The sequence below is a fragment of the Seriola dumerili genome, unplaced genomic scaffold (assembly GCF_002260705.1).
Source record: "Seriola dumerili isolate Sdu_G_001 unplaced genomic scaffold, Sdu_1.0 BDQW01000331.1, whole genome shotgun sequence".
Lineage (NCBI taxonomy): Eukaryota > Metazoa > Chordata > Actinopteri > Carangiformes > Carangidae > Seriola > Seriola dumerili.
The window spans coordinates 9,701,176-9,714,044 of record NW_019174586.1 but is presented as its reverse complement, the minus strand read 5'-3'; the positions used below and the strand labels follow the sequence as shown (position 1 = coordinate 9,714,044).

Here is a 12,869-nt window from a genome sequence, read left to right as displayed (position 1 = left end):
AAGCAGGGTCACTGTTCTTTCTCCCAGCCGCAAACAACAACATAACTACAAATGGTTGACCTTCACAAGGCAAAGCTGAGCACCAAGTGTGTCATTTTAACACGGGTGAGCCAACATTGAGGGATCTGCGGGGAGTTGGAGGGTGTGTGGTGAACCAGCCTAACAGTGAGGATAAGCGTGCAGCTACCAGGGCTATGTTAGCTGTTGTTGCTGTTGTCTTTTGGCTGCTCCTGTGAGCATGGCGTTGGCACAGATTGTATACCGGATGCCCTTCCTGATGCAACCTGGATTTGGGGGAGCCGGGGATCAAACCGCCAATCAGCAGCCAACTTGCTCTAGCCCCCCCCCCCCCAAGGGCTACATTAGCTGTTGATGGTCAGGAAATACCTCCAAACTGTAGGCTGTCTGGCTCTAAGTTAAATACATCGGATGTGAGAAGTGGCGGTGGAGGGTTTGGAGGTGTTGAAAGGTTTTTTTTTTTGCAATGAGTAAAGTAAATCATTACTTTTTTGTTACCAAAGTATTGTAATTACTTTTACAATTAGAAATGTGTAACAAGTACTTGATAACATTTGATTACTTCAACTCACCCTTATGATCTTTAGAGAAGCATCTGAAAAACATCGCTGCACTTCCCTATCAACTCTCCTACAGCACAGTCAGACCTTGATGCTGTTAAAACAGAAAGGTTTTTGTTCATTGTTCCTGCTCATCTCATGTCAACAAAAACGGCATCAATTTGCAGCGCTGCAACTGAAATAGGGGATCAGGTTTTTCTTTAGTTTCAGTGGCATCAGCTATATGTCATCAACAACGCTAAATGACTGACAGAAGCTGGTTTTTGCAGTTACCCAGCAACAGAAACAGGGTTCTGCCAACACTTATGTCTGTGGCGGCTTCTCAAAACAAAGGCAGAGAGGTGCAACCGGAGCTTTCAAGCCTACAAAGTGCGTCCTGAGCGGTCAGGCCCTTTGTATTTAGTGTTTGTGATGATGACTGAAGTTGCACTGAATAAAAGCAGCTTCCAACTGGTTTCTTTTATGTTAGCTTGTTTGTTTCTGGCCTTGATGACAAACGATAATGCTGAATTGTTGATCTGAGGTATTACATACAAATTTTGATTACAATTAAACCACTAGTAAATAAATAAGGAGAGATTAGCTAGTAGTCTATAAATACTGTGAACAAATCATTTAGGTTATTCAGGATATCATATTTGCACATATATTTCACCTGTAAATATTGAACACCTTCACGTTTGACATTAAAAAAATACCTGTAATCTCATTTAATTATTATTATAACATTTATTGAAATCACTTTATGTGATTCCACAAGACAAATTGTAGCAAATAAATGGTAATAATTTCCAATCATTTCATTGACAATTAAATTAAATTATTCCTCATTTTATTATGGGACCTCTGGAGTCACTGCATTGGCCCCTGGAGGTCCCCAGACCCCACTTTGGAGAACCGCGTGTCTTTAATGTCTTGGTTTGTTTCTGTGTGTAAACAGATGCGCCCCCTGCAGGCGGCCTGTGCCCACTGCTCCTCCTCCTCCTCCTATACTCCGCTCTCTGACTCCACGGCTCCTCATTCACTAGAAGATGGCGGACTGCGCTCCACTATTAGATGAGGAACTCTCGTCCTTTGTCTTCAATTACCTGACAGAAAACTCCGGCAGCCAGGTAAGATCCCAGCCTCTATGGACGGACGGGACTTTGGGCTTTGCAGACCGGGGTGCGTCTTCGCGTGTCGCCGGCTGTAGCGCACGCTATCCCCGGTTGATGCGAGCCTTTCGCCCGGCTTGTCAGCAGCATCTCTTCAGCTCAGTGCGAACCGGTGTCTCGGTCTGCGTGTGTATGTGTGTGTGTGTGTGTGAATGTCTACTATGTCTTGAGGTCTGGCTTTCACGTGTTTTTGGAGGAAATGTCATCGGTCGTGGGCAATGAGGGAACTGGACGGATTAAACGAATAAATGTCTGTGTGTTGGCGCTGGAAGCGGAGGGCAGCCGGTGTGTTGTTGCTCGGGGAGGATTATTTGGTATGCAGAGGGGCGCTTGGGAAACTTTTGACGCATTCTTGAGGGAAGTTTTAATTTCAGTGCCGGAGACTTGGACACGTGGTGCGCCCCTGAACGCATGGACTTGGCCTGAGGACTATTATGATATTATGACATTATGATACTAATCCACTGGCTACAGGACTGCTTAGATTTAAAATTTGGGCAGAGAAAATGCATACCTGTGTGTCTTTTTCTTGATGTGTTGCTCGGCTCGATGTATATACGTGTGTTGTGTACATTTTTCTCGCACAATCCAAGCGGATGCTCAATAAAGAGTCCGTTTGTGGAAACACTGCTATAGGCTACATCAGTGCTGTGTAATGTTATTTATGCACTCCACTATAAGCTGCTTGCCACCGCACCGTGAGCTTAACTGGGGATCTGTGGGTCTCTTCGTTGGGTGTCTGCAGGTTCGCTCGTTGCGCTGCAAAGTTGAGAAACTCCCATCGCTGTAATTTTTACCCCAGATTGGCCAATTAATCAGATAATGGTCTGCAGAGCAACGAGATGCAGAGGAGACGGAGGGTTTTGGTCAGCTGAGAAAGTTGGAGCGATTTTGCGTTTTCGTAATCGTTTGCGTAATCGTTTGGTAACGGTTACAAAACGTTTGTCTGGTTCACACGGTAGTTTGCTTTGGCCAAATGAAAACGGTGGATCTTTTTGGGCTGTGTTTCTGGAGGGGTGGTGATGACGGACAGTGTATTAAGCGATGGTGTTGCCGGGGTGGGGGGGTGGGGGGGTCAGGGAAATTATGTTGCGCTAAATTTCAAGGAAACGTCATGACGCCAAACTGCGTTCAGAAATTTCTACAGTTCAGGGATTCCTTGCCTGCAGGCTATCAGGCATGACATGTAAAACATAAATTCATATTATAAATGAATGGATAGGGTGTTTGATTGAATTCGGTTTACACTCAACACACATAGCAGCATTTATTAAAATAATAATTCAACTTTTATAATTGGTTCTCCTGTTAATCCCAGAATGTTCTCCTATCTAAGTGCACCGCGGGGGGCGGTAGCGAGTGGTGTGAAACAATTATAGAAGTTGAGATTTCATCGAAATTAAGTGTTGCTTTGCAAATAATATGCATTCCGAATTTACTAGAAGAAATTATTGATTAACAATAGCTTTATGTTGTGCAATATGATATGTATTTTGTTGCGCACATAGAAGGAAACAATAAATTAGCAGATTTCCGAATGGGGTTTGGTTGGGGGGGGGATCTATTTCTCACACGACAGAACGTATCAGGTCCATCTCCACCTTTCTGCGGCTGTGGAGTCGTGCTTCCACAACACACACGGATTTCTGCCGTGCACGTAAACCCACAACACTGTCTGTCATTGGAATATGGGACCCCGGTGTTTACTGCATCACAGTGTGACATAAGATTACGTCATGGTGATTGTTATTGCTCTGATTGCACGGTCATCGGAGGATGTGATAGGTGTGTGTGTGTGTGTGTGATTGGCAGCTTAAGCGAGTTAATTCAGTGTGTGGTGGGATCCAGGGAGACTGTGGGCTATTTATAACATGCAGCAGTGACATGTGCTTCCACACACACACACACACACACACACACACACACACACACACAGATGTGAACTGCATGATGTGAAGCGGTAAATGAGAAGAAACAGCCCATCATTGAGGAAGAACCACATCAATAGATCGTCACATCCTGTGACATCACTCAACCATACCATTCATATTTGTACTTATTGTATATTGTAAGCTTATTGAGTTTATACAATGGCTTTACCATAGCTACATTTTGGATTAGTGTGTCCCATGGTATCACCACAACATCCCTGCAGACACTTGCATGTCTATAATATATTCAGTGGTGACTTTTATCATGACCCCATTAATCTGCAAAGGCATTATTATGCTCCTCTACTATTTAACAGTCATCTTATCATTTTGATAACACCTGCTATGATACACTATCCCACCCTTTATGATGCTGTTGATCAGTCATTGCTACCTCGATCATTGTGAAAAACCACAGCACCTCATTCCAAGTCAAGTACACGTCCAAAAGTTTCCATAGACCTCAAATACATCAGGCTGAATTTTGTGTGTAAAATGATGCAGGAGACATATGTTTGCTGGAATGGTGCATAAAGAACGGGAAAACACGGAGTCTAATTTTTGCACATCGTTCTTCTGGGGCTTGTAATGCTGGTTTGCTGCAAAGTCCTTGAGTGACACATGGAGGGAGAGAGAGATAAAAGTGCAACATGAGTATGAGGAACAGGGAAAAAAAAATCTAATTGTACATTGTATCACTGCTTAAGTTCTTTCTTCATGTGTAGAACGATAAGGTTATCTACTCTACAAATGTAGCCTTAGTAAGTTAATATTTACTCAGGGTTATTAGGGCTGGCTGGTAGCTTTCGTCCGTCTCCCTCTCTCTCTCCCTCTCCCTCTCTCTCTCTCTCTCTCCCTCTCCCTCTCTCAGTGTGTGTCTGTGCTGCTCGCCCCTGCCGGCTGGTTATTGTAATACTACTCTATCCTCGTGACTGGAGTTACAGAACAGGGCTGCTGCAGTCATGTGAGTTGTAGTGGAGGGCGGGAGGGAGGGAAGGGAGGGAGGCGTTACTCGTGACGTAGACGGGTGACAGACAGTCTCCCCCCTCCCTCCCTCCTCCTAGCATGTGACTGCTTCCTCCTCTCTCTCTCTCTTTCTCTCTCTGCCATACAGCCTCTACCTCTCTCTCTCTTACACATACAGTACACATGCTTACTGTCATTTCTCTCCACTTCTTCCCTCTCAGCATTTTATGATATATTTAGATTCAGTGGGTTTATGGCACATGAGCATTTGAAGCTGTTGAAGCAAGAATGGCCCTGATTTGCAAAAATTGTTTGCCTTTCATGTGAATTGTTGTCTGTAGATGTCAGGAAATGTTTCTGCTCAGCAATGATTTTTACCAACTTGATGGTGCTGCAGTTTATTTCTTTTTCACACATTGAATCCCAACAAATGACTGAGAAGGTCAGAACTGATTTTATGATTTATCTAGAGACCAACAACATCTACTTCCTGTCAAAATGATTACCATTTAATTTCTGCAAATATAATTGGTAGACATTGCCGCAGCGTTGACATTATAAATCAATGTTTTGTCATTATAAGAACCAGGGGACTTATACTTCTTATAGCTCTGGGAAAGTAGGGTTGATCTTTTATCTGATGTCTTTGGTTTTTGAAAAATTCGCTCTCAAAGTGATGATCACATCAGACTGCACCAGATCACTGACCGGGGGCTCATGTGATTACTCAGTGGTTTGGTCGTTGCTGTAAAAACACAGGTGAACACACGTACTTACCACAACATATAACATATGTTGATTTAGGAAATAAATAGAATAGTTTCACATTGCTACGTTGCAGCTGAAGGAGATAATAATCAATATCTCTAAGATTTAGAGGAATTTGAAATCCACACATGGACTCTTGGAGCTGACAGGGTAAAGTCCGGTCCCCGGACATTTATGTCTCACATACAGCCTCTCTTTAGATAAGTTCACGGTTGCAGTGAATGTGTTAATTCGTGTTCCACAAATTTAGGTCAACATTAAAAGGCTGTTGTGAAAGTGAAAGATTTGATAAAGTAGATTTGTTTCTAGGTTACTGTGACATAGGAAACTGTCTTTTCTTTAGCGTCCGCCCCAAAACATTTAAGTTGCAGTTTTGAAAGTCATTTAGTTAACCTGAACAACTGTTAGCTATAGCAGCCTCATTCAGCATAGATGTTAAAAATGTGACGCTGAAATTACTTGCCACTGCCATTATCTAAACACAAAACCAATCAGATTTCCTCCTGGTGAAACCAATTACAGATCAGTTTTCCTTTCCTTTCAACCATGTCTTTGTCTTCTGTCTCCAGTTATATGACTGGGGCTGTTGAGAGGCCGGTTTAGAGTGCAGCTGGTCTCTCAAACCTATTTCAGTTCTAATCATTGACCGGGTGTCGAAGGCCGGTCTTGGTCCGTTCAGGAGATTTAGTCTGGGAAGATCAGGCAGACTTAACGTCAGTCACCACATCCTGCTGTAACAGGACACAACCAGCCACAGGGCACATGCTAGTAAAATATTAGCCGTGGCTCGTCTAGTCTGTTTAGGTCGTTCAGGAGTGGCGGTTAAGCAACTGTGCTCTTACAGAGAAATTCACATGTGAATTCAAAGCACACGTGTTGGTTTTCAGGGAGAAAAAAGTGGAATCTCCCTTTTCCTATTTGAAAATTTAAACGTTGTCACAAACATATTCACAATAACAAGCTACATGTGTGTTTTCGGTCAAGTTTATTTGAAGTTCTTTTCAAGTCTGGAGGTCAAGTTGTCAAGTAAAAATAGTTGCACCAGTTTCCTCAAAGGGATCATAAAAGTTTTATTGCAAAGATTGCGTCCAAGTTACTCCACTGTATTCTACAGAAAACATGTAGTCAGATTCAAGAGAAGTCCAAATGTCAGAGCCTCTGTGTCATATGGAATTGAAAAAGGTTGTTTTATTCAAACTCAATCAAGACTGTTAACTGCAGCTTTGCCCACTCGTTAAATTATGACTTGAAGACTTGAAGGGGTGTGATTAAAAAAAAAAAAACCCACAAAGAAGAGAACAGGGAAGCCTGAGACAGGAACAAGACGTGAACTGGAGGTTGAAACAAACAACAGAAAAACTTTGGAAGTACTTTTAAAGAGCACCTTGTCCGCAGACATCAGCAATTTACTCACTGTTTCCATGTTCGCCTCCTCTGTGCCCCAACTGACATGTTATTATCAAGTGGACTAATCAAGACAAAACTCATCTCTTAAGTGTTTAAAACATTAATTGCATCTCCGAAACAACGCCTACACCAAACAAATGGAAAAGCTAATAAAGCTTAAAGCCATTACTGTGTTGCTGTGTAGCCCTATAGAGCCTCATACTGTCAGTCAGCACTTTATACTATAACCATGATGCCTCTCTGTGTGTGTGTGTGTGCGTGCGTGCGTGCATGCGGTGTTCATACGCTCCTACACAGTAAGCAGTCGTGCCCTCATCCCTGGCTGTCAGATGATCCTATCCGATTTTGGATCGGAAATCACACACTCCCTTACTGACCACGTTTATCTATTTAGCTGCATTTAGCTTGATGGTGTGTTTCTGCAGACATCATCGACATCATTTTGTCACATTTTTAAAGCTTTTAGTTGCCAGTTATTAAATCTAAGCATTGTCTTTTGCTGTTAAAGTGAACATTTCTGCTCAATTTTCATGTGAATCACAAATGTTCTGCTCTCTATGGCTCATTGATGAGATAACAGTAATATAACTACAAGATAGATCATTTCATGAAAGAGGGAAGCTCATGCTCATATCAACAGCAGAAAGAAACAGCAATGAATTTAGCATGAGAATTGATAAAGGAAATCCAGCAAAAACACAAACTTCAACAAAAAAAAATGCCAAAGAAACAATAACTTAATAGTGCGACTAATGCTTTTTCATTGACATGGAAACTGAGGAAGGTACAGTGGAGAAATATCTGAGCAACAGTTACCAAAGACAAGGTGGATTACTCCTTTACATGTAGTGTTAAGGCTCCTGTACAAACCTGGCCGGCCTGATGGTGAGAATAAATGGTGGGTGGAAAGAGAAATAAAAGTGGGATTATCAAGCGTCTCGCATCATAGATATTGGTATGAATGAAGCAGTAACACACATACACACTCGTCTGATTGGCGTATAAATCGCCCTCATAATGCATTTCTACTTAGTCTGCAAGCAGTTAGGCGCATCACCTTCTTGATGTGGACCAATAAATCTGATTTAAATTGGGCAGTGACAGAGAAGAGTGAGGGATCCAGACAGTTAGGTAGCAGCCAGACAGACAGGTGTATAAATAACAAGGCTTTGAAGTTCCACCCAGGAGTGATGGATACAGGTGTTATTGGCGGTGACTGGGATTTACACTGTGCCAGGGACAGACGGACAGAAAGCTGTCTCTGCCTGCATCTTATCTGTCGCCTTCTCTGCTCACAGGTTTTGGCTTTTTTTTGTTGTGACTCTCCTCTATTTCTTTCTTTTATAGGTTTTTATTTCTCGTTCCTAGTTTTTTTTTTTTTTTTTTTTTTTTTTAAACAGCCAATTCTGTGTCATTATCGTGTGTCGTTTCTCTGCTGTCTTGAGTCGTGATGTGCAGTGCTGCAGTGTAATGTGTTCGGCTTGCAGCCCCACAGTGACTCACCTGTCCCTTCTGTCACTGTGTGCTGGACACACACACTTGAGCTCATGAGCATCATTTGCACGTACATACGTAAGCATGCATATGCAGCATAAGATGTGTATGTGTAAAAATGTATTCAAGAATGCGCATATGATCTTCGACCACATTTGCATTTTACAGTTTGCTTTATATTTCAGGGGTGTAGCTGATGCAGTTAGTGAGTGAATCACAGTGAATATACTACAAATTACAGAATACTGCAACCTAGGTCAAAGGTCAAAGGGTCAATAGATGCAATAAAATGTTCCCTTAACCATAATCTGAGTGGGATAGGAAGTTGTAGGAAGGATTATATTGGAGATGCACTCAGCAGCTGTGTTTGGTTTAAATGTTTTGTCATTACATTTCCTCTCTGCTAAAATGAATTTCAAATTGTTGAATTGAAAGAAACAGATACGGTTTCGCTCTGTTGCTGCTATAACTGACGCTGGTGAGGGTAATATTGCCAACACATAATCCAACACTGGTGGTTTCTGTGGTGCCACACCAAGGTGCCTAGTGGATAACTGTGTGTGTGTGTGTCTGTGTGTGTGTGTGTCTGTGTGTGTGTGTGTGTGTGTGTGTGTTTGTGAAAGTGTAAACTACAAATGTGTGTTTATGTGTGGTTGATCCTCATCATGGTGTGTGTGCGTCAGAGTGGGCGCTGGGAATATGGCTGCTTCCTCCCAAATCCCTCTGAGGTTCATCAGGCATCCGGCTTAGATGCTGACCCCCCTCCCTCACGGGGCGCGTGTGTGTGTGTGTGTGTGTGTGTGTGTGTGTGTGTGTAAGCAAGGATCCTAAACCGTATGCGTGTGTGCATGTTTGTCTGCGTGTGTGTCACATGTTGGAGTGTTCTGTCTCGAGCTAACATGCTAGCAGAGGCAGGTGAGGGGTCTTTCAATAATTAATTGCTTGGTGATTCATCAGCTGCTCACTCAGGCCTGCTTGGCATTACAGGCTACAGCTAACACACGCACAGACACACTCACATTATGCTGGGTTGAACAAGATTTTCTTACTCAGAAAAGAGATGACAATTATCTCTCCTATGAGGAGATAAAGGTCCCATATTGTATAACATTAGATTTCCATGTGATGTTTGATTGTAAAGCAGGTCTAGGTTCTAAATTAATACTGTGAAAGTATCAAAGTGCACAGTCCAGAGAGAAATGCACACAGCCTGTATTCACACACTGAGCCTTAAAAGGAGCCGTCGGGACTTACTTAACCTTGTGATGTCACAACAAAGCAGTCACCACTCTCAGCCATGCCACAAGCCCCGCCCATCTAGATCCACCATCCAACCTTGCCAGATTTGGTTTCTCTGAGTGTTTACCTGAAATCTGCGCTATTTTTTATTCCATCACTCAGAAAACAATCAGCCAATCAGAAGAGAGGCTCAGTTTCTCTCTTCTGATTGGCTCACTGACCTGTTGTTGCTAGAGCTCCAGAGAGATGGTTTTTGGTTCTCCACAAATATATCTTCTTATGGACCAACACTTCAAATAAAACACTGGAAAAGTGTAAAATATTAGACCTTTAATGTTGGCACAGTCAGTTGTTAGCATCATTGTCGCCTTTAATGTCAAGCAGTTGTTATAAATCTGTGCCATACATAAACTATATGACAAATCGCTGCTTGCAAAATATGTTCCTTTGATCATCCTAATCTATAAATAAAGTTCCCGTCCACGCTGCTTGTGTGCAGTTTGTCACGCGGTGTAATCTAGTCTTGTAATTTGTTGATGCAAGTCAGGTGTAATTAGGAGCCCTTGATTTAAAGCAGTGAATCTCCCTGCTAATGCAAACACGGCAGAACTGATCTCATTGAGATTGCTTGGAGAAATGAATCCGAATTGCAATTTTAATGTGATTAATTGTGCAGCTTGCATCACACTGAGAGCGAGTAAGTGAAGATATCATCCAGGTTCATTTAATGCTCACTACCAGTGGTTTTAACTGTATTATCACCAGGATCCATCCATTGGTTTCCATTATGATAATTTTTTATTAACTTTTTCTCTGTTAATCATGTAGCTTTATCTTTAGTCTTTGCTACAAAGCAGAGTAAAGCTAACCTTTAGCCTGGTGTCCAACACAGAGATAAACAGGGCTAGAGCTGGTTTACTGACCAGCATGGTTTAAGGCCAAACACAGCTAAACAATACTCCTAATTAGGACCTACTGAGATGATGTAGTGTTATTCTATAGGCTGCTTTACCATCACAGAATGTACAAAGGCTAATTCTGAATAGTTTAATTTGACATTGTAGTCTCTTGAGTAAGTAAGGGGAATAAATGCATACAGCACAAGCAAACAGGAAGGGTCAGAGGTCACAGTCTCGGCAGTGGAAACTCCCCTCAGATCAGGCCATGGACAGGACAGATCTTTATACACTGGGAAACCGCTGCAGAATCTCTAAATCCAGTTTTGTCTCCTAGCTTGCATCTACTCTGCAGGATTTTCCAAACAGTTCTTCTTCCCCTGAGGTGGAGCAGCAGAGCAGCACTCAGCCGTGCAAAGTGTCCAACACGCACAATGGCTTCATCGCGTGTGTTACACTGAGAGGAAGAGGGAACCGTGATGGTGGGCGAGAGAAAGACACTTATTAGGGATTCACTGGCTGCCTTTTTGCCGTCTTAATTTATATGAAAATCTATTCGGTTTTTGTCGGCTTGTTCCAGGTTGACGCTCGTTCTCACTGTGACTCAAACCAGAGTGGGATGTGAAGATGTAAATTTCTCCTCCATCTCGTCTCTCTCTCTCCCTCACTCTCTGCAGGCTATAGTTTTAATACAGATTATATACTTCACAGTCAGCGCTGTGATTCACTGTTATCACCTCATCATATTTTCTTCCTCCTTTCCGTCTCTCTCCGTTTTTTTTTTTTTTTTTTTATGGTTCTTATCTTTATGCCACATTCAGATGCTCAGCAGACCACACAGGATTTATCACTTTAGTTATTTATTGTTAAATCATCATTTACATACCATTTAACCTTTTTGTGGCTCACTGATAGTGAGTGGATTCAGTATCTTGGTTATGTCAGTGAGATAAACTGCACTTGTGGGACTCTAACCCACAACTTTTCTCAGTCATGGTGATGTTGTGGTGAGGCCGGTCTGTGCTATGGCCCGATACCTCCACACCTTCAGGTGCCCAAAAAACCTCCAAGGCTCACGGTGGATCAGTTGGTTTAGTCAAATGACACAAAATTACTTGGGAAATATTTTGATGATTAATATTTATCAAGCAAATAAATATTATTCTCTGCTTCCAGCTTCCTCCAATATAAATATTTGCTGCTTTTCTCGATTGGATTGTTGGTTAGACAAAACAGGGCATTTATAGCTGTTACCGTGGAGACTCTGTGATGGACGTTTTAAACTATTTTCTGACATTTAACAGACTCATGATTATTCTATTAACTGAAAAAATAATCATCAGATTATTTAACAAAGAAAATTATTATAAGCTGGAACCCTAATTGGATTTCTGCAAAGTGCTTGCATCTAGGAGAATATAAAATGAGGCTGGTTCTGCATTATTGTCTCAAAATCTGCTCCAACACCCTCAGTATTTTGAGTTTATCCTGTGCTCACAGGGAACATGTTCCCAAATAAAGGTTGTTTATCCGCATTACAGGAACAAAGACAATGTGGGGCCAGGTGGTATTATGCCAACACTGGTCGGTTTCTGGGTCTTTGGGCACATAAAGGGGGCCTTGGGGGCAACAGGGTGCGTAACAATGCATAGATGACGGGCAGTGGGGCCCAGTAGGAGCCCAGAAGAACTGTGTGACTGCTAACATGTTTATCTGGCCGCGTTCCGCAGCATTTCCTTCTACCCCAACATGTTGTGTTTACCCTCTAATCAACACAATTTGGATGATTCTCGGCTGTTTCTGGGTAAATATTGTCATTCAGGATGTCTTTGCTTCAAACGTCAACATATCGACTGTGTATGTTGTGTGCATCATTTTCAGATTTTGCTATACAGAGTGGATAAATTGGCGTTGTACTGTGTTATCCATCCATTCCATGCACGCACCATGACGTGCAGAGGCAGAGGATGAGCGGGTGATTATATTTATTTCATATGTTGGCTGCATGAATACAGTACATCCCTTATCTGAATTACTCTTCACGTTTAAGGCCTTTTTTCTTTCTTTTATCCGAGCACATATGTTGGCGGTTGTGTGTATATACACACATGTGTGTGTGTGTGTGTGTGTGTATGTATGCCATGTGTCCTTAGCTAACCTTTACTGGCAATTTGTATTCATCACAGGCTCCCTGTTGCTATATTGATAGTGTCAACATGAGCGTGAGACAATTTGTCATTCTCTGCACATGCACACACACACACACGTCGCAGCTCACACACACACCTGAGGGAGATAGGAAGAGGTTGAAGGAGAGGGAATCCAATCTCACCCAGCAGCTCAGGGCTTTGTAGGAAAAGCGCGTGGAGGCCCAGCAGTCACCGAGCTAGCTCGCTGCCCTATTTCTTTAAAGCTCTCCTCCTCTGTTACCTGATT

The 12,869-nt window shown here is 42.4% G+C and overlaps 1 protein-coding gene across 1 annotated transcript in view; it reads left to right on the top strand.

The window, feature by feature from the left end:
• Nucleotides 1-1,609: 1,609 nt before the first annotated feature.
• Nucleotides 1,610-12,869, top strand: part of LOC111232566 (peroxisome proliferator-activated receptor gamma coactivator 1-beta-like) — a 98,378-nt gene continuing 87,118 nt past the window's right edge. Inside the window, exon 1 of the mRNA XM_022760147.1 lies at nt 1,610-1,690. Coding sequence (XP_022615868.1) covers nt 1,610-1,690 — 81 coding nt within the window. The remainder of the gene's footprint in view (nt 1,691-12,869) is intronic.